Source organism: Ananas comosus, linkage group 12 (genome assembly GCF_001540865.1).
Source record: "Ananas comosus cultivar F153 linkage group 12, ASM154086v1, whole genome shotgun sequence".
NCBI classification, from domain to species: Eukaryota; Viridiplantae; Streptophyta; class Magnoliopsida; order Poales; family Bromeliaceae; genus Ananas; species Ananas comosus.
Genome location: NC_033632.1, coordinates 3480241 through 3500667, shown reverse-complemented (window position 1 = coordinate 3500667; position 20427 = coordinate 3480241). Strand labels below are relative to the sequence as shown.

The 20427-nt window shown below is 41.2% G+C and overlaps 4 protein-coding genes across 7 annotated transcripts; all 4 read left to right on the top strand.

Moving 5' to 3' along the window:
• On the top strand, nucleotides 956-5643 carry LOC109718473 (non-specific lipid-transfer protein C6-like). The gene is made up of 3 exons (XM_020244730.1): nucleotides 956-1299; nucleotides 2374-2442; nucleotides 5475-5643. The coding sequence occupies exons 1-3, from the start codon at nucleotides 956-958 to the stop codon at nucleotides 5641-5643; spliced, it is 582 nt and encodes a 193-aa protein (XP_020100319.1).
• Nucleotides 5436-12900, top strand: LOC109718116 (ARF guanine-nucleotide exchange factor GNOM-like). Of its 4 annotated transcripts, none has more exons than XM_020244137.1 (3): nucleotides 5436-6534; nucleotides 6985-10593; nucleotides 12767-12900. In XM_020244137.1, exons 1-2 carry the CDS (start codon nucleotides 5731-5733, stop codon nucleotides 10573-10575), a joined length of 4395 nt encoding a protein of 1464 aa, XP_020099726.1. In that variant the 5' UTR covers nucleotides 5436-5730; the 3' UTR covers nucleotides 10576-10593; nucleotides 12767-12900. The 4 variants fall into 4 exon arrangements, with proteins under 4 accessions (XP_020099726.1, XP_020099725.1, XP_020099727.1 ...); XM_020244136.1 differs by lacking the exon at nucleotides 12767-12900 and adding an exon at nucleotides 11549-11755; XM_020244138.1 differs by lacking the exon at nucleotides 12767-12900 and having other exon boundaries at nucleotides 5436-6507; nucleotides 6985-10927.
• Nucleotides 12908-16240, top strand: LOC109718117 (pentatricopeptide repeat-containing protein At4g14850). The gene is made up of 2 exons (XM_020244139.1): nucleotides 12908-14522; nucleotides 15598-16240. Exons 1-2 carry the CDS (start codon nucleotides 12925-12927, stop codon nucleotides 16061-16063), a joined length of 2064 nt encoding a protein of 687 aa, XP_020099728.1. The 5' UTR covers nucleotides 12908-12924; the 3' UTR covers nucleotides 16064-16240.
• Nucleotides 18038-20039, top strand: LOC109718472 (putative H/ACA ribonucleoprotein complex subunit 1-like protein 1). The gene is made up of 5 exons (XM_020244729.1): nucleotides 18038-18281; nucleotides 18362-18510; nucleotides 18632-18747; nucleotides 19597-19660; nucleotides 20022-20039. Exons 1-5 carry the CDS (start codon nucleotides 18137-18139, stop codon nucleotides 20037-20039), a joined length of 492 nt encoding a protein of 163 aa, XP_020100318.1. The 5' UTR covers nucleotides 18038-18136.

Here is a 20427-nt window from a genome sequence, read left to right as displayed (position 1 = left end):
TTTTAATTTATTCTAAATTATCAAAATGTACTTCTAAACCCCAAATTCCATTAGTCAAACCCTATATAGAAGTGTGGGTTTATTTGGTGAGATTTTTGAAAATCAATAAGGTTATATATTTTTGTCAAACAGAAGTATATTAAATATTTTATTAGATACTATTTCTAAAGATTTTGTATCAGATTGTTTTATAAAGTAGGTGTCTCCTCACATCTAATCGTCCAAAACTTATTATTGAATATTTATAACGAAATAATCTTTTGGTGTTGAATGTTTTAAACAAGCTTCGGAACTTCTGATCTTTGATTTATAAGATGATTTGGTCTCTCTTCGAAGAGATGAGTCCATAGCTTATGTTAAGTTTGGCTAACATAGTAATGGGACAAATTCTAAACCATTGAGTTCAATATTTAATAAATAAAAAGTTTTGTATTATATAATAAGTTAGATCTCTATCGCCTATCTATTTTCTGATTGGTCTACAAAACCTATATTTTAACTAAAAAAAATATGCTTGCACGATCTCAAATAGCCATAAAGATAAATCTCTTTATTTTTCCAAACTAGCAAAAAATTAGATTATCTCAACCGAAATTGCAATATTATCGAGTTTATATACGTGACAACTGTAAACATTTTCTGTTTCGTTTGAATAAAACAACTAAATTTAACTATCACCATGCATGCATGCATATATGCATATAAAACTACGTATGATAAACACGCACTCTATGAATCAGATAATTGTAAACGGATCATGCATATCATGAATCAAAAATATCTTAGATAAGCATCTCTCTCTCTCTCTCTCTCTCTCTCTCTCTCTCTCTCTCTCTCTGTGTGTATATATATATATATATATATATATATATATATATATACGTGTGCTCTTCTCCGTCGTCATTGTATTTCTACGTACCCCTCTCATCTCATCTACGTCTCACTACATTTTAGTATGGCTCTCAAACTCTCGGCGCCCACGCCCTTCTCGGCCTCGGCCCTGGGCCTCGTCATCCTCGTCGTTGTTGCGGTCTCAGCATCGGCGGCGGCGGCAGCATCGGACTGCACGGGCGCGCTGATGAGCATGATGCCGTGCCTGGACTACATCACGGACCTGAAGGCGAAGGCGCCGCTGCCGAGCTGCTGCCTGGAGGTGGGGCAGGTGCTGGACTCGCAGCCGCTCTGCCTCTGCCACATCCTCAACGGCGACGTCTCGAAGCTCATCGGCCGCCCCATCAACACGTCCCGCACCCTCGCCCTCCCCGGCCTCTGCAACCTCTCCACTCCCCCCATCTCCGAGTGCAAACGTACGTGCATGCATACATGCTCCCTATATATATATATGTACATATATACCAACCATTTTGGTCAACAACCTTTTTGTTTTGTTTTTGTTTTTTTTCATAATCTTGTTTAATTAGTTGAATATAAACTATTATATACACCGCCTCACCAATTGTTAGAGAGCAATTGTTTGGTTACTCGTAAAAGTATAAACAATTATTTTTCCAAAAATAAGTTTTCCTTCAAAGTCACATTTTAATTTCTACACTTTCTTATATTTTCCCGATAAAAAAAAATAAAAAAATGAATCTGAGAAAAAGAAATTTCTATAAAACCTATATTCTTAGGAATTGAACGCATAAAAAACAAAACTTTTCAAACTCATCGAATCCCATTATATAGGGAAATTAAAGCAAGGTTAATTGATACCAGTTTTGTAAATTTGCAGAGGTTGCGTGATACTTTTTTCCTTTGTTTTTTCATCATCTGATATGTTCACTACAACAGAATTAGGTTATAGAAACACATATTTGGGACATTTTTGAGTAAGTGTCCCATTTATACTAAAACTTAAAAAAATATCTACTTATGCCTACTTATGCCTAAATATAAAGTCCAATCCAACCAAAAATAAAAGATTACTCTATTCAACCCATCACACCCAGTCCATTTGATCCGATTACAAATAGAAAAGAAAAAAAGAAAAGAAAAATCAATTACCATATTTTCTTCTCTCTTCACTCAATCTACTTAAATTCTAGATGAAAAGCCTTTCTTGTTGTCCTCCTCCGCCACCGCAGCCAATGAGATAGAGTTTCGGCGGTTGCTAAATGCTTAAATAAGTGTTGATAAATTAACAGCACTCTTTTAGGTTATAACGACATTCTTTAACTGTCGCTATATACCTAGCGACCCCACATATAGCAATAATTTTAGCTAGCAGCACTTTTTTGATATGTACCTATATTTAAAAGTGTCGCTATAGACCGTTTTTGTTGTAGTGGTTAATTACTAGCTAATTAATAATCCGATAGATTAATTCACACGGTTTTATTGATCGAAAGCTCTCTTATTAATTAACATGAACAGATTTGCCTCTTCCTCCATTGACCTCCGCTCCGCTGCCGCCAATATCTCTGCCACCATTACCACCTTCAGGTAATAAAACTTGTATTACTGCAACATGATTAATTTAACCTTTTTAAAGTGTTAAATGTACTAGTATTATTATTGCAAAATGATCAATAAATTAACTTTTTAGCCCTTAAAGATGGATTTGAATTGATTTGACATACGCATTCATATATTGGTTACAACTTAATTAGAACTCATCAAGTCTAGGCAAAAGAAACATGCCTAGGAACTTTTTGTCTGAAATAATTGTTTTGAAATTAATTGATCCTGATTTCTCGCATGATAGCCAAATGATTTCTAAAACTCGCGTTTCACAATAATTTGTTTAATAATTATATTTGATTTGATGGATATTATTGCATGAAGTGTGATATATTTTGAAAATAAGTACGTATGATGATGAATTGGTTGGTGGTGCAGGAGGAGGGGCTCAACCGGCGGCGGCACCAGCTCCGTTGTCGTCGAACGGAGCCCGCCGACGATGGGCGTTACCGATCTTAGTGATTTCATTGCTTGTTTATGTGTTTCTCTTCTAGATCTATTATCATTTAGAATAGCAGCTTTTTTCTTTTCTTTTTTTTGTAGAAGATATATAGGCATTTTTGGGTAACTAGTTTTGGTTTAGTTTGATGAACAGTATTTACCATTTGGTCATGGTTAATTAGATTGGGATTATTTTTGGACATAAATGTTAATCATTAATTTCTCTTGTCTTCATTTTTATTAAATTTTTATGCTGAGTGCAGTTACCATGAAGTTCCTTTTTCTACAAGAGTAAAAAAAAGAAAGAAAAAATGAAAAAAAAAAGAAGTAGGATCTTACTTGCTTGGGCTCTCAATACAGTGCAAAAATGCAACTTTTCACCTACAACTCTGAAGCTAAATTGCTATGTAAATTTTCATTATTGTTTGTTATATCTTTCTAATATAAATTATAAGTAACATGCTAAAATTCAAATAATATCACCAAAATGGCTGTTTAATTAATGCAAATGTTGGATGTAAAATTATAATGCTAATGTCCAACAAACCACCCACCCAACCCACGCTGATTATTTTTACCGGTTAGATTATACTATTCAACCAAACACCCACTCAACGCTAAGGGGTCCACATCATCCTAATCGCACATTTCTCCATATAAGGACTAAAAACTAATAGCACTAATAACTTTGTGCTATTAATAGTATACCGGTCTAATTATATATATATGCGCGCGCGTAACTAGTGACTATAAGTTTTTCTATCTTTTTTTTCCTTTGGAATCAACAGTACCTTTTACATAGAATTTAGATCAATTCTATATAGAGCATAAATAAATAATAAAAATGTAATCCACACTTTGGCATGTTCTTTGCCTAATTTATTAGAATATATTGAGTTACATACATCTTGAGTTGACTTCCCTGTAATTCTAAACAATAGTAGGGGCAGTATGTAATACTAATAAATCATTTAATTTGGGTAAAATGCAGATGACTCCCCAAAACATGTCATAACTAACACTTTACTTTTTTTCCCCTTTTTTTTTTTAACTTAGTCACTATTTTATTTTGAAATTAAGGACACTTTTGGTGAAAAAATATCTTTCTAAATCTTTAGTAAAATGTAGAGGTTAAGAGATTAGATGCTCCGGCAATTACTTCTAGCGATACAACGACCATTTTCCACCTCGTCGGCCCAATAGATTTTCAAGGCAATAAGCTTTTAGAGATCCAACAAAAATGACAATATAAAGTTCAATGTAGAAAGAAGGCAAGAGATCCAACAAAAATGACAATATAAAGTTCAATGTAGAAAGAAGGCAAAAAAGAAAGATAAAGAAGAAAATGATTTAGAGGTAGGTTCAGTCCTCCCCTCTTATACAGGTAAGGTCTAGCCGTAGGTTCAGTCCTCCTCTCTTATACAGGTAAGGTCTAGCCGTAGGTTCAGTCCTCCCCTCTTATGCAGGTAAGGTCTAGCAGTAGGGTCCAAAGGTAAGATTTGGTTAAAATACCATAACACCAATGTAAGGTGATCATTAGGTTTAAATAAAATATAAAGAAAAAAATAAGTGAATTGGGTTCATGCGCGCCGCTGCCCGCCCGGCTCGACTCGTGCTCGTGTGTTTGTGTTTAGTCGAGAGCTTTACTCTCATAGTTTCGCAAGTAATTAACTTAAGAATAAAGTAAAATATAAAAAAAAATAACGATGCCTTTGGTTTCTAATATGGAATTAAACCTCATATGTGGAAATCAATGCACGGGCTCCTAAATAAGGCCCGTATGATATTGGGCTGCCCAGAAAGTCAAAGGGCTAAATAGAAATTTTAAATCACTGTTTTAAAAATTAAAACTAACAATTTTATTATCTTGTAAACTGTTTAAATGGATACAAAAGAATGCGGAATATTACGCTTTTGAAGTACAACATGAATAGAAATTGGAAGAGTTTAAATGATTATTATAATGTAGAAGTTGCAAGTAATTTACTGCAAAATATTGAGAGGGTAAAATTTCAAAATGCAAAATATAAAGAATATTTTCTGCAATTTACACTGTACTCTCACCACCAAATGCAGTGGGAAATGATATGTATATGAAAAGATTACGACATATCAACACCTAATGAGCTTTTGTTATTAGTTGCACTAGCCTGATCATTAAAAATTTGATAAATAAAAAAATATTAAAGTTGTTGTGACAGTAAAAAAAATAAAAATAAATACAAACTAAATGTGTTATGTTATATAGGGAAACTATTGCATGAAAATTATAGAGCTGCTTCTTTCTGAGCTCACAGCTTAGTTAGTAATTTATTAGGCCAAATCCACAATTCCAAAATACTATAATCTATTAATTTACATATATTCACCATTACATGTGTGTACGATATATGTTTTTATTCAATGTGGGACTAAATCTGAAGTGTCGATACTTGTTTTTTTTTTTTTTTTTTTTTTTTNTGCAAATTACACAGAAGACTCCGTGGAATATTAGTAAAATAATAGTATAATTTTTTTCTTAAAAAAAAAAGAAAAATAAAAGAAAAACCTCCCTTCCGAGATTCGAAGGTTAGAGGTGCGGGAGATCGGAGCTCTCTCCACACCCTCAACACCGAGATCTCCAATGGCGTCGTCGTTCTAATTCTCCTCAAACCCTCCTCCTCCTCCTCCTCCTCCTCCTCCCCCAATCCCACTGATTCCCCCTCTCCAGGATCCCACCTTTCGCCTCACATGCCCTCGTAGCCCCCTCCCCCACCCCACTCGATCCCCGTTGGGTGGGCGCTCCAACAGATCCCATCCCCGCGTCGTCGTCCCCAATTCGCCGCCGCCATGGCCGGATCCAAGCACCCGAACTCCGATCCGGGCACCCCCGTCGCCATGCCTTGCGTCGTCATCTCCGAGGTCGCCACCCTCCTCGCCGTCATGCGCGCCAACGTCCGCTGGGCCGGCGGCGCCGCAGCCTCCTCCGCCGCCGTCGGCGTCCGCTACGGCGACGACGCCGGCGCCGACGAATACCTCGACCACCATCTGGTGCGCGCCCTCAAAACCCTAAGGCGCCGGGTCCTCTCCTGGGACCCGCGGCGGTGGCGCGCCGTGGACCCGATCCTGTACCTGAAGCCCTTCCTCGACGTGATCCGCTCCGACGAGACCGGCGCGCCGATCACCGGCGCGGCGCTCTCGTCGGTGCGCAAGATCCTCGCCCTCGACGCGCTCGACCCCGGGGCCGGGGCCGCCGCCGCCGCCGCCGCCGCGGCTGCGGCTGCGGCGAGCGCCGTGGTGGACGCCGTGGCCGGGTGCCGGTTCGAGGTGACGGACCCGGCGTCGGAGGAGGACGTTTTGATGAAGATCCTGCACGTGCTGCTCGCGTGCGTGCGGGGCCGCGCGGGGGCCCTGCTCGGCCACCGCCAGGTGTGCACCGTCGTCAACACCTTCTTCCGGATTGTGCAGCAGGCGGCCACGAAGGGCGAGCTGCTCCAGCGCGTCTCCCGCCACACTATGCAGGAGCTCGTCCGGTGCATCTTTACCCGGTTGCCCGATATGCCGGTGGATGGCGCGGCTGATGGGCCGTCGGTAGCTAACGGGGTCGGAGATTCTGAGGCCCGACAGGTGCTTGTCTCTCTCGCGAATTATAATGTAACTTACTTTCTGTATCTCCAATATTACTTTGGCAAATACAATGGTCTAGTGCTTTTGCTAGAACAAGAAGGCCCAAAAGCAAAAGCTCTAATTTGCTGCTTCTACTTTTACTGCGATGAGAATCTATTGAAGGCGTTTTGATGTAATGCATTTTATAAAGTCACTACTCTCACAACACTTCCTATTACAAACCTACACCCTACAGCAGGGCCAAACAGCATGGTTTATCATGATTCAATTTTTATTACATTTGTTGGAAACATATTGCCATGGCTACAAAAATCTCGAATGAAACATTTATTGAATGGTTGATAGGAGTATGAAACAAACTGCAAGTAGGAAAAAGGAATATTGGTTTTTTAATTTTAACTCCAACATAAAGGAGATTTTAATTTTCTCTATTTTGATAATTTGACCATTAAGTTAAAGATGAAATCCTTTGTGCAGATTGGTGGGCTTGACAAGGATCAAACTTTTGGGTTTGAGTCGAAGCAGTATGAGAATGGTAATAATGATAATGGAGCTTTGACGAGTTCTGCCAACGAGATGGCAATGCATGTGGATATGAAGGTCGTGAATGAACCTTATGGTATTCCTTGCATGGTGGAGTTATTTCAGTTCCTATGCTCTCTTCTGAACAGTACAGAAGATATTGACATGAACCCTAGAGTGAACCCAATTGCATTCGATGAAGACTTGCCTCTTTTCGCCCTTGGTTTGATCAATTCGGCCATCGAATTGGGCGGTTCCGCAATAAACAGGCACCCCAAACTGCTGAATTTGGTAAAAGACGAGCTATTCCATAACCTCATGCAGTTTGGCTTGTCAAGAAGCCCGTTGGTTCTCTCAACTGTATGTAGTATCGTTCTCAATCTCTTCTATCATTTGCGCGATGAATTAAAGGTGCAGCTCGAGACTTTCTTCTCGTGTGTGATTTTAATACTGGCTCAGAGTCGATATGGATCTAGTTATCAGCAACAGGAGGTGGCGATGGAGGCTCTCGTTGATTTCTGCAGGCATGAGAATTTTATGGTAGAAATGTATGCAAACATGGATTGTGACATACTATGCAGTAATATTTTTGAAGATCTCACTAACCTTCTTTCAAAAAATGCATTCCCGGTTAACAGTTCCTTATCTTCTTTACATGTTCTTGCCTTGGATGGTTTAGTTGCTGTGATTCAAGGAATCGCGGAGAGAGTAGACAATGCGCCTCGAAATTCAGAGGAAATTTCAACAGAAATTGAAGAATATTTCCCCTTTTGGTTGGCTAAGTGCGAGAACTACGCTGATCCAGATCAGTGGGTCAGATTCATTCGCCACAGGAAGTACATCAAGAAAAAGTTAATGGTCGGTGTAGATCATTTTAACAGGGACCCAAAGAAGGGATTTGAGTTTCTACAAGGCGTTCATCTCTTGCCTGATAAGCTCGACCCCCAAAGTGTCGCTCTGTTCTTTCGGTACAGTTCTGGATTAGACAAGAACCTCATTGGGGACTTTTTGGGTAGCCACGATGAGTTCTATATTCGAGTCCTTCATGAATTCGCTCAAACCTTTGATTTCGAAGGAATGAATTTGGATGCTGCCCTTAGACTCTTTCTCGAGACCTTCCGATTGCCCGGTGAATCTCAGAAAATTCAGAGAATTCTTGAGGCTTTTGCAGAGAGATATTATGAGCAATCGCCACAAGTATTAGCTAATAAAGATGCTGCTCTCTTGCTCTCATACTCGCTTATTTTGCTGAACACAGATCAGCACAATGTGCAGGTGAAGAGGAAGATGTCTGAAGAGGACTTTATTAGGAACAATCGCGGAATTAATGGTGGCAACGATCTTCCAAGGGAGTTCTTATCAGAGCAGTATTATTCTATATGCAGAAATGAGATAAGAACAATTCCACAGCAGGGGGTTGGATTCCACGAGATGTCTTTAAGCCGATGGGTTGACATAATGCAGAAGTCGAAGAACACATCACCTTACATACTTTGTGAGTCCTGCCCTTTCCTCGATCGCGACATGTTTGCAATCATGGCAGGCCCCACCATTGCTGCCATCTCTGTGGTGTTTGATTATGGGGAATATGAAGAAGTTCTTCTAAAATGTGTTGATGGTTTCTTGGCGGTTGCGAAGATAGCTGGGGCCCACCATCTCATAGATGTACTGGATGATCTTGTTGTGGCTCTTTGCAAATTCACCACTCTTTTAAACTCATCTTTAATTGATGAACCCGTCATAGCTTTTGGTGAGGATACAAGAGCGAGGATGGCGACTGAAACGGTCTTCACTATAGCAAACACATATGGTGATTATATTCGGAATGGGTGGAAGAGCATAATCGATTGCATCTTAAGCTTGCACAAGTTAGGGCTTATATCTTCACGCATTACCGGTGACGAAGCAGCTGATGATCCAGAATCTTCTCCAGATTCTTCTTTTCTTGCCAACCCTATTCCTTCGGCCCTTTCAACAACGTCTCAAACTTCATCAGTTAGTACCCCAAAAAGAGCATATGGACTTATGGGTCGATTCAGCCTGTTCTTAAATTTGGATACAGAAGAATCAAGATCGCAACCTACTGAAGAGCAGCTAGCTGCTCAACGAAGAGCTCTCGAGACAATACAAAAGTGCCGGACAGGCAATATATTCACAGAAAGCAAGTTTTTACAAGCCGAGTCATTATCACATCTTGCGGAGTCCTTGATTAGAGCAGCAGGCCGTCCCCAGAGAATCACTAGCGGACTTGAGGAAGAAGACACAGCAGTATTCTGCTTGGAATTACTGATTGCCGTCACATTAAACAATCGAGATAGGATTGTTCTACTCTGGCAGGGTGTTTATGAGCACATAGCACATATTGTTCAGTGCACTGTGATGCCTTGCAATCTGGTGGAAAAAGCTGTCTTTGGGCTCCTTCGGATTTGCCAGAGGTTACTCCCCTATAAGGAAAACCTGGTAGACGATTTATTGAAGTCTCTACAGTTGATTTTGAAGCTTGATGCCCGAGTAGCCGATGCATATTGTGAAAACATCACACAAGAAGTCACGCGGTTGGTGAAGGCGAATGCAACCCATATCAAGTCCCAAACAGGTTGGCGAACCATAATTTCCTTACTTTCCATTACTGCTCGGCACCCAGATGCTTCTGATGTGGGTTTTGAGGCTCTGGTATTTATTATGTCCGAAGGGGCCCACCTGTCACCGGCCAACTTCATTCTCTGTATAGAAGCTTCTAGACAGTTTGCAGAATCTCGACTTGGGTTAACAGAAAGGTCAGTCCATGCCCTAGATCTAATGGGGGAGTCAGTTTCTTGTCTCGCTCGCTGGGCTCGCGAGGTTAAGGAAGTGGGTGGAGAAGCTGAAAGGATATTAGAAGGTATCAGAGAGATGTGGCTGAGGCTGGTACAAGCACTAAAAAAAGTTTGCGTAGACCAGAGAGAAGAAGTGAGGAATCACGCATTATTATCGTTACAGAGATGTTTGGTTGGAATTGAAGGGATTTATCTTTCACCTTTAACATGGTTACAATCTTTCGACATTGTTTTCCATTTGCTCGATGAATTGTTGGAAATTGCACAAACTTATTCACCTAAAGACTTTCGTAATATGGAGAGCTCTCTTCTTCATGCAGTGAAGTTACTGTCGAAGGTTTTTTTACAGTCATTGCAAGATGTTTCAGGGGAAAGCAGCTTCAGCAAACTGTGGTTGGGGGTTCTTGAACATTTGGAGAGTTACATGAAAGCCAGAATGAGGGGTAGGAAGATGGAGAAGCTGCAAGAAGCTGTTCCGGAGCTTCTCAAGAACACGCTGCTTGTGATGAAAGCAAATGGGGTGCTTGTTAAGAGGAGCACTTCCGATGGAAGCAGCTTGTGGGAATTAACGTGGCCGCATGTAGAGAACATTGCCCCATCTTTGCAATTGGAAGTTTTTCCAAGTAATGAATTGGAGCCAGAAACAATTGATAAGCAAAAGGAATTGGCTTCTTGGGAATTGGTAGGAGCAACAACGGCTTCTGAGGGAAGCTCTCAGGCTGCAGTTTGAGCTTTATACTATTGTCAGGTGAGCCCCCTTTTTGGAATTTTAATAGTATACAGATGGATTGATGGATGAGTTTCCTTCAGGTATATTGTATTTTGCTCTTGTTTATTATAATATTTTTTTTGATACTTTTTTTTTTTAATCAGCAGCACCTTTACTGTTATTAGCCTTATTATGCCCCTCATTCTTCAGCAGTTATAGTGTAGGTATTGCAACTACAGGATTTTTTTTCCTCAAGAACATTTTTAGCCGAGGTCCAACTTATTGTTACATGTTTTGTGCTATGAGCACCTGTGGCTTTATGTATTCATTTAAGTACTGGTGAAGTATAGGAAATTTTTTTCTTAATTCTCCACATTCCGCTTTTGCCTTCTTACGATTTGCTACTGATTTGACTTTGATGAAAATCTGATTATTAAGCTCTATGCTGTTAGTTTATTTTTTGCACAAGTATATTACCAAACTAGATTAAAGCCATTGTAAGAAATAGCTAATAGTCGGAGAAAACTTGCTAGAGTAGATTCTGAACATCTTTTTTCAAGTTTTTCTACCCTCAAGTTTGGATAGGGTGTGTGTTTTGGATTAGCTCAGTTGGTTTTTGGGCACAGATAGGGTCGACAATATACTTGTGGAACCAAACTGAACCAAATAACATTCGAAAGCAAACTAAAAAGGGACCGGAATATTTCAGTCTGATTCAGGTTGTTCAGCAAGCTTGGACATGCTAGTACTGAGTTTTATGTTCTAATTTCATTGGATATTACTCAGTAGCTTTCCAATTCAACAGTCATAACATTTAAGCAACAGGGACATTAGATAGATACCTAACTAGTATAATTTTTGTTAGTCTATAAATCACAAAAATATTGAATTACATTTGCCAAATTTAGATTCATGAAGAATGATCTACAACAATCTAAGTTTATTTGTTTCATTTTCTTCTTGTTTTTTTTTTTTCCCCCAAACCCTAAAACAGATACAAGCAAGCAGAATTTCTTTTCAGCAAACAGATGTCAACTTGTGTTCTATGATGAATTAAAGAATCACACTACACCTCTGTTTTTGTAATTTCTTTTTTTTTTTGTCACTTTCTAAAACACATCCTTGAATTGTAAATGTGATATTTTGCGTCGGTTTGATGGATGTCATGGATGAAGCCTTCAAAATCTCTTGATATTGAGCATCTTTGACATCTCTGATGTTGTGGAAGTTTATATCTATATCTTTTGTTGGATATTATTATTGAAAGTGGGAGAGTGAAATGCGGAAATTAGATTGAAAATGTGGTATGACTCGATCTTTAAAGCTTTTAAGTAACCTGGATAATGTACTATCTTAATAAGCTGCTCTTTGCTGTAATTATAGCCTATGGTGTATGGTGATACACTTCATTTTTCTTCTGATTGTTCTTTGCTCTTCTTTAACCTTATTTGAGCAAAAGTGCTTTGGTAAGAAGCTCCACATGCATAGCAAAAGTTTCTGAGCTTTACCTTCCATCCATCTTCTGCCACCAAGAATTGTTTTCGGGATCGAAATGATTACAATTTGAATTTAAATAAATTCCCAGGCTTATTCTGAATCATGGTAGTCTTTATTTGGCAATATGCCTACCTCCTATGAAATTCTTCAAATTTATGAAATCTGTAAGCTCTACTATTATAATTTGGAGGAAGGTCAACACATTGCTTCAAATTTTCTGTGCAAGCCACACGGCCGGTTCCAAGTTGCATACAAACTAAACGATTCTAAAGAATAAATAATTAACAAAAAAAAAAAACTTCCAATACTATTCCTGTGATTCTACTATTTCTTATTTTAGTATTCCGTGGTTTCGTTTTTTTTCTTTCCGTTATTCTTTGGGTTAATTTTTTCATTTAATCAGTAACAAAGTTAAAATCATACGATACTAAATAAAAATTTGATAAACTATAGGGTACTAAAGTAAATATTTGGTAAATGATGGAGAGGATATTTAAAATTTTTTATATATGATTTAACGAAGTTTTAACGGTGGCACTGACCAAAAAATTAAAATAAAATTATAAAATACTAAAGTGGTACACTTTAAACTATAGAATACTAAAATAAAAAAAGGTACGAAATCATGGCAGTAGTATTTGAAGTTTTCCATTAAAAATTGAATCATCTCCTCATCATTATACGTGAAACCACCGATTTTCCCTTAATTCGGCAGCAAGGCAACTGGGATCGCCGAATTTACCCGAACTGAAGAACTCGGCAGCGACTACCGGTCATAATTCGCCGATGCTACTACAATGTGCCCATTATACATACGTACGCAGGAGCGCGGCAACGGTCGGAAGCCACAGCGCGAGTTGATGGACGCAGCCGATGCTTCTTCCCCGCCGCGACGCGCAGTCCCTGGCGGCGGCGATCGAGCTCGCCGTGTCGACGCGGTCCGCCGCGCTGGGCCGCGCCGCCCACGCCGCCGCCGTTCGACTCCTCCCCTCGCCGCTCCCTTGCTTCCTCTCCAACCACCTCATCAACCTCTACTCCAAGCTCGACCTCCCCTCCCCAGCCTCCTCCCTCCTCCTCCTCCACCCCTCCCCCTCCGTCGTCTCCTTCACCGCCCTCATCTCCGGCGCCGCCCAGCACCACCGCCCCCTCCTTGCCCTCCGCCTCCTCCCCGCCATGCTCCGCCGCTCCGTCCGCCCCAACCACTTCACCCTCCCCTGCGCCCTCAAAGCCTCCTCCTCCCCCCTCTCCCCACCCTCCTCGGGCCCCCAGATCCACTCCCTCGCCCTCAGACTCGGCCTCCTCCCCGCCGACCCCTTCGTCGCCTCCGCCGCCCTCGACATGTACCTCAAGACCGGCCGCCCCGCCGACGCCCGCAACCTGTTCGGCGAAATGCCCCGCCCGAGCGCCGTCTCCTTCAACGCCGTCATGACCAACGCCGTCCTCCACGGCCGCCCCGACGACGCTGTGCGCGCCTTCTTCGCCCTCCGCCGCGCCGGGGAGCGCCCCGACACCGTCTCGCTCTGCGCCTTCCTCAACGCCTGCGCCGGCGCCTCCTACGCCGACCTCGGCTCCCAGCTCCACGGCTTCGTGAGCCGGTACGGGTTCTGCGCCGACGTGTCTGTGCGCAACGCGCTCGTCGACTTCTACGGCAAGTGCCGTCGCACGCGCGACGCGCGCGGCGTGTTCGACGAGATGCCCCTGAGGAACGTCGTTTCCTGGTGTTCCATGATCGTGGTCTACGCGCAGAACGGCGCCGAGGAGGACGCGTTTAAATTGTACTTGAAAGCGCGGAGCGAAGGAGTGGAGCCTACCGACTACATGGTTTCTAGTGTCTTGACCACTTGCTCCGGCCTATCGGGCCTCGACCTCGGCCGCTCCGTCCATGCGGTGGCCTTTCGCGCCTGCATTGATGCCAACATCTTCGTTGCAAGCTCCCTCGTCGACATGTATGGGAAGTGCGGGAGCGTAGAAGATGCAGAAAAGGCGTTTGACGAAATGCCGGAGAGGAATCTGGTCTCGTGGAATGCCATGATCGGCGGGTACGCGCAGCACGGGCGTGCCGACGCGGCGCTCGCCTTGTTCGACGAGATGGTGGCGAGCGGAGAGGTTGCGCCCAATTTTGTGACGTTGGTTAGCGTGATCACCGCGTGCAGTAGGGGAGGGTACACTGACGAAGGCCTAGAGTTGTTTGAGAAGATGAAGGAGAGGTTTGGGATTGAGCCGCGGACTGAGCACTATGCTTGTGTGGTGGACTTGCTTGGGCGTGCGGGGATGGAGGAGAGGGCGTATGAGTTCATAAAGGAGATGCCGATCCCCCCGTCCATCTCTGTCTGGGGGGCGCTTCTTGGGTCTTGTAAGATGCACAGGAAGACGGAGTTGGGGAGGATCGCAGCAGAGAAGTTGTTTGAGCTCGACCCGCAAGATTCCGGCAATCATGTGCTTCTCTCCAACATGTTTGCCTCGGCAGGAAGGTGAGATTCCTAAATTTTCTCAGCTTAACTTTTTAGTTGCAGAAAATAAAAATGCATGCTGGAGAGGTTGATCTGAATAGGTAAAAGTGTAACCGTCAACAATAGGGCATTTTTTGAATAGACCCCCAAGACCTCAACTTCATTTCTTTTTATAACGCAGATACCCCTTTTGATTTGAGTTGTTTCACTAGCTGAATAGGGATTCTGTTTAACCGCTAATCGCTCTGCCTAATCTTCAGCTGATGAGATTGCAGGTTGCATTAACAGTTAACAGCTAGAAAAGCTGTCAAATTTAACAGAATCTTCAGTACAACTGATAAAATAACTCAAACCAAAATGAGAAAACCTGGCATGGTGTCAAAGTTGGGGTTTCTATTTCCAAAGTGCATATGGTTTATAGGTTCTTGTTTTTTTTTGTTTTCACCATCTACATATTTTGCCATTGACTAGTTTAAGTTTTTACTCCTGTGTGACTTGTGCAATCGCTGAAACCGCTTTCTTCATTTCTAAAGGAACTTTGATTGTTTTGCCACATATGTGTTTCAGTTTGGATCTTCCGTATACTCTCTTATTTTCTTGTGGAAAACTTGTTATGCATTTATGTCTTATCCAATTAAATTGTTTTAGCTGTTAATTTAATTAACCTACATTATCTGAGATAAAAGAATTACAAGCATATGCTGATCAACAGTTACCATACAAAAAGGTAGTTTCTAGTATTTTAAATATGTATGTCTTGAATATTTGCTAGCTATGGAGAGTAGACTTTTTGAGTTCACATAGCTCTGAATATTTCGCTTTTGTGAAGTATTGTTTACTAATGCAGTTGAACTCTCTCGCCTTAGGAGAAAAAGAAAGAATCAAAGCAAACTGTTACCACTCTCACTTTCATTTTCTTTTTTGTTTCTGATCTCACAAGGAGTGGGCAAGAAAAATAACTCTTTATTGGCACTTCTTGTGTCGTGATCCTCTATGCTTTTCAGCATACTGACTCATGAGATGGGCTTTTTCACAATCTTGTTTTGCGGTTCGGTACAAAGCAGTTAATGTTGCGATCCGTTTTGAACTTGTTCAGGTGGGACGAAGCAATAGAGGTGAGGAAGGAGATGAAGGACGTCGGGATCAAGAAAGGCCCCGGCTGCAGCTGGATCACGTGGAAGAACGAGGTCCACGTGTTCCAGGCCAAGGACACGACGCACGAGCGGAGCATGGAGATCCAAGCCATGCTGGCGAAGCTACGTACAGAGATGGAGGCGGCCGGATACAAACCCGACACTGGTTACGCGCTCTACGATCTCGAAGAGGAGGAGAAGGAGACCGAGGTGATCCAACACAGCGAGAAGCTCGCGCTCGCATTCGGGCTCCTGTGCATCCCTCCAGGGATACCTATCAGGATCACGAAGAACCTTCGCGTTTGTGGGGATTGCCATCGCGCATTTAAGTTCATTTCGGGTATTCTAGGGAGGGAGATTATTGTTAGGGATAATAATAGGTTTCATCATTTTAGGGACTATGGGTGCTCCTGCATGGATTATTGGTAAAAAGTTCTTTTTGATGATATTTTTGGTAGGTGATGATGTATTTGCATTCGTTTTTGTATCACTAGGGTTTATGTAATAGTAATCCTTGTGGTCCTCGCTTTATTGAATAAGAAAATGACAAGCCTTTATCATAATCATACATCATACTTTTTAGAGAATTATAAGAGTTTTAAAGCATTTTAGAGTCATGTTCTGCTTATATTATAGATTGTAGGTGAAGATTGTAGAGAAGCAACTTGTCCTTGTTTTTTTATTTTTGGAAAGGTTGAAATTCTATCGGTAGAATTTCGCTCATTGGTTAAAAGATTTTGATGATTGGTACTCTGAATAAGAATAAATAAATATAACTGTAATATGTGTGACTGAAATTATCTATTAAACATAATGACTCCACAATGTTTCTTGCCACGTGGCAAGAAACCCTTCATTCTTAGGTTAATAGATAATATTTATCTCTTATATGAATTCTCAATATAAAATTTACGTTTCTTCTCCACTTAACCCTTCACCTTTTCATATTTAATTACATGCATTATATTTTATATTTGAGTTTTGTAACTCCAATCCACTCCCCTCCACTATTAATCCTCACTTCTAAATACTATGCTAAACCCTTCATCTCTCCATATTTAATGCATGCATCATATTCTATCAATTAGTGAGCTTTGTAATTCCAATCCACTCCCCTCCACCATTAATCTCCAATTCTAAATGCTCAACCCTTCACCTCTCCACATTTAATTACATGCATTATATTTCATCAATTAATGAGCTTTGTAACACCAATCTACTCCCCTCCACCATTAATCCCCCTACCCCCTCTTTCTTGCATGACATGTTATTTTTCATGCAAAAAGAAACATTATCATCTAATCTCTCACCCCGCACTCATCTCCTTCTCTCTATCTTATTGTGTTAACAAAGATTATGAGGATGATAAAGAAGAAAAACATGCGAAGAACGTTGTCTCCTTCAAAAAATATCGTCCTGTAAAGTCCAGTCGCGGCCCATATAAGTGCTCGCTGGGCTGGTCTGCACCGGAGCCGGCGCTCGCCATGAACCGCCGCCGCCTCGGCTGGCTCCTCGCACGGCTTCCACGCGCCCGCAACTAGGCCGAGGGGAGCGCCGTCCTAGCCTCCTCTTCGATGCGACGTTGCGCGGGAGCTCGCTTCTCAAGATCGCAGGAACTTCTTGGTAAATCAAATTTTTTAAGAATAAGGATTTCTGTGGTTGATGTGATGGTAAGGCTGTATCGGTTTAGATATCGCAGTTTGGTGATACAGATGAGATGTTTGTTCATAGGTTACAATAGAAATCCAGAAATGACTCGGCGCGTGGAGCAACTACCAGCTGAAGATTAAAAAAATATATGAGATTTGGATGAGTAAGAGAAGTGCTCCAAAAAAATATTAATTTTTTTAAGATTGATGTTTTTTGTTTTATTTTCATATTATGATCATTTTTTTGAGTAGATACTGTTGTGGGCAAAATTTCTTTCGTAGGTTAAAAAGTATGATGCGGAGATTGGAGCCTGAGACGCCAACCAAAATTTTCGTAAGCCAAATACGTTAAGTTATTATTTATGTATTTCATATACTTCTAGCTATAATTTTATTTTTTTAACAACTGAATTTAGTCATGCAAATTGACTGTGTTTAACATAATATAGCTTCCTATAAGTTGTAAATATAAATTTTATTAAAATATTAAAATTTTATTTTTATTATCTACCCGCTGCATCGCGCGGGTCTCTACACTAGTAATCTATTATTTTGGTATCAAATTGTCCTACAACTCAACCTTATAAAATAATAATAATAATAATAATAATATTAAGAATTTATTGAATATTATGGAACACATACTAGTGTTAGGGTTTTGAGGGTTACGTGAACCGGGTCCATTCGATAATTTCTCCCCTGCGTGGGTCCCATCAGTTCACTCCTCTTAAACCCTAAAACCCACCATCTCCCCCTCTTGTGCACCCGACGCCGCAGATTTTGCTCTAGCCTAGGGTTAGGGTTTTGAGGGTTCAGTCCCCCCCCCTCCTCCTCTGCGTAGAGGACGACGAAGATGCGGCCACCGAGGGGCGGCGGCGGGTTCAGGGGGCGCGGCGGCGGAAGGGGCGGCGGCGGCGGGTTCAGGGGTGGCGGGTTCAGGGGCGGGGGCCGCGGCGGCGGCGGTTTCCGCGACGAGGGTCCCCCCGCCGAGGTCGTAGGTACGCCCTCTCCATCTCCTACTCTTACTAAACCCTAATCGATTCGATCTCAAGCGAAAACTTTGCTTTGTTGTGCGTAGAGGTGTCCTCGTTTCTCCACGCTTGCGAGGGGGACGCGGTGACGAAGCTCACGAACGAGAAGATACCCTACTTCAACGCCCCGATCTATTTGCAAAACAAGACCCAGATCGGGAAAGTTGATGAGATTTTTGGCCCTATTAATGAATCCGTGAGCCCTACTCTTCGCTCCCAAATTACTCAGAATTTGAGCATATTGTTATGTTGAATTGAATCACCAAATTATTCTTTTTCCTTTTTTAAAAAAATTTTGCGTTCATATTTTTCTCTAGTGTTTCTCTATTAAGATGATGGAGGGTATCATCGCGACGTCCTATTCACTGGGTGACAAGTTCTTCATCGACCCTGCGAAGCTGTTGCCGCTGTCGCGGTTTCTCCCGCAGCCAAAGTATGATTTTTTTCCCCCCTCCCCTTTTTGTTGCATGTGTTACATATTCGCAAGTATTGTTATGACCACTTAATTGAGTTTATTGCTGTATATAAACCCCATGACATATCAAAGCATAAGAACCTATGGTTTGTTTGATCATATCAAGTATTGCCATTTGAAGGTTAGGTGGATATTTTCAACTGGCCTTTTATAGAACAGGTTGGTGTTTCGTATGTTGATCGAAAAGTTCAATTTTGTTAAGTAGCATGGTTAGTTTATATATACCGTCTTCGGTTGAGCGATCGCTATTAATCCTATCTGAATACGATTCAATGCATTGGGCTAACTGGCAAGTTTAGAATTATAAGAGTATGCTTCTTGATGTTTCCTGCTAGCTGTCAAATACTTGATTTCTTACCTTTTCACCAAATGCAATATCATGGCTGCAATATATTAAAAGTTGTTTTTGGTATTGTAACATGGACTCGCACTCTTTCGGTTGCTGAACTATCATTTTTCAATTAGTGCATTAAAAAACTGGGGCTACTTTGTCTGAGACGGCAAAACCCATATTAGGCTTTTTCTGTCTCTTATGTGTAAATCATCTTCTTCATATCTTTCTTTTCAAGTAACTGGATGGAGCGAGACAATTCGTTTTCTGACACTTGAGGCCATTGGTAACTGTATTAAATAACTATGCCCTCAATATTTTGTGAATGTTGTTCCGTGTTGAGACATTTAGATGACCCTGAATTCTTGAAATTCGGCGAAATCAACATTCTAATTTCTCTCCTTTTTTCCTTTTAAATTTGTATTTGGACATTTGATTACTAGATTCTTGACACACTTGCTTCTTCCTCTGTGCAGGGGACAGCAACAAGCTGGGGCTAGAGGCGGCGGACGCGGTGGCGGAAGAGGCGGCCCCGCCCTTGTTACTGTCGCCGAGGGGCGCCGGCGCCAGTGGAGAAGAAAATGGAGGAAAAGGAGATGGCGCCGCCCTCGAAGGAAAAAAAAAAGAAGAGACAGAAAGAAATAAGAGTATTTTAATCAGTTTGTTGAAAATCCAGTCTAAATCTGTAAAATCGGAAAAAACGGCAAAATTTGTAAATTTTTTATACTAATNTGCTAGGAATCCTTTATATCACAAATTTACATTCACCTGTCTCCTTCTATGCTAAAAATTGTGGGAAATTTTGTCATGCTGTATTAACTGACACTGAATTTTCATTGGCTTCAAAAATGTATGGTTGAACACCTTGAGCAGATTTTTGTGAAGTTTAATCTTTTCCTAGCATACTCCTGTATCTTGAGATTGAACTTGTTAGTTGAGCTTTTCAATCAGCAAAAGCACTAAGAGCTCCGGTTGGAATTGTGGAGAAATGTGATATAAATGGTGAAAAAGCGTGATGGAAAAATATTCAGTATAGATTGAAACGACTCAGTTACGATATAATTTTTGCGGCGCCAACAGAAAAATGGCTTTTGGGCCACAAGGATGAATAGCTCTCAATACCAAACAAATAACTATAATCCACAAAATAAATTTAATCTATGGCCAGTTAGCATCAATTTGATCTCACTGGAGCTCCAGTAAAAGTACAAAGTGGTATAGATAAAATTTTTCGAAAGCTGCAGGACAATTTTTTTCAACAATTCTTCTTAACATATTCTGCAGTAGCAAAAGTTTTAATCAAAGCT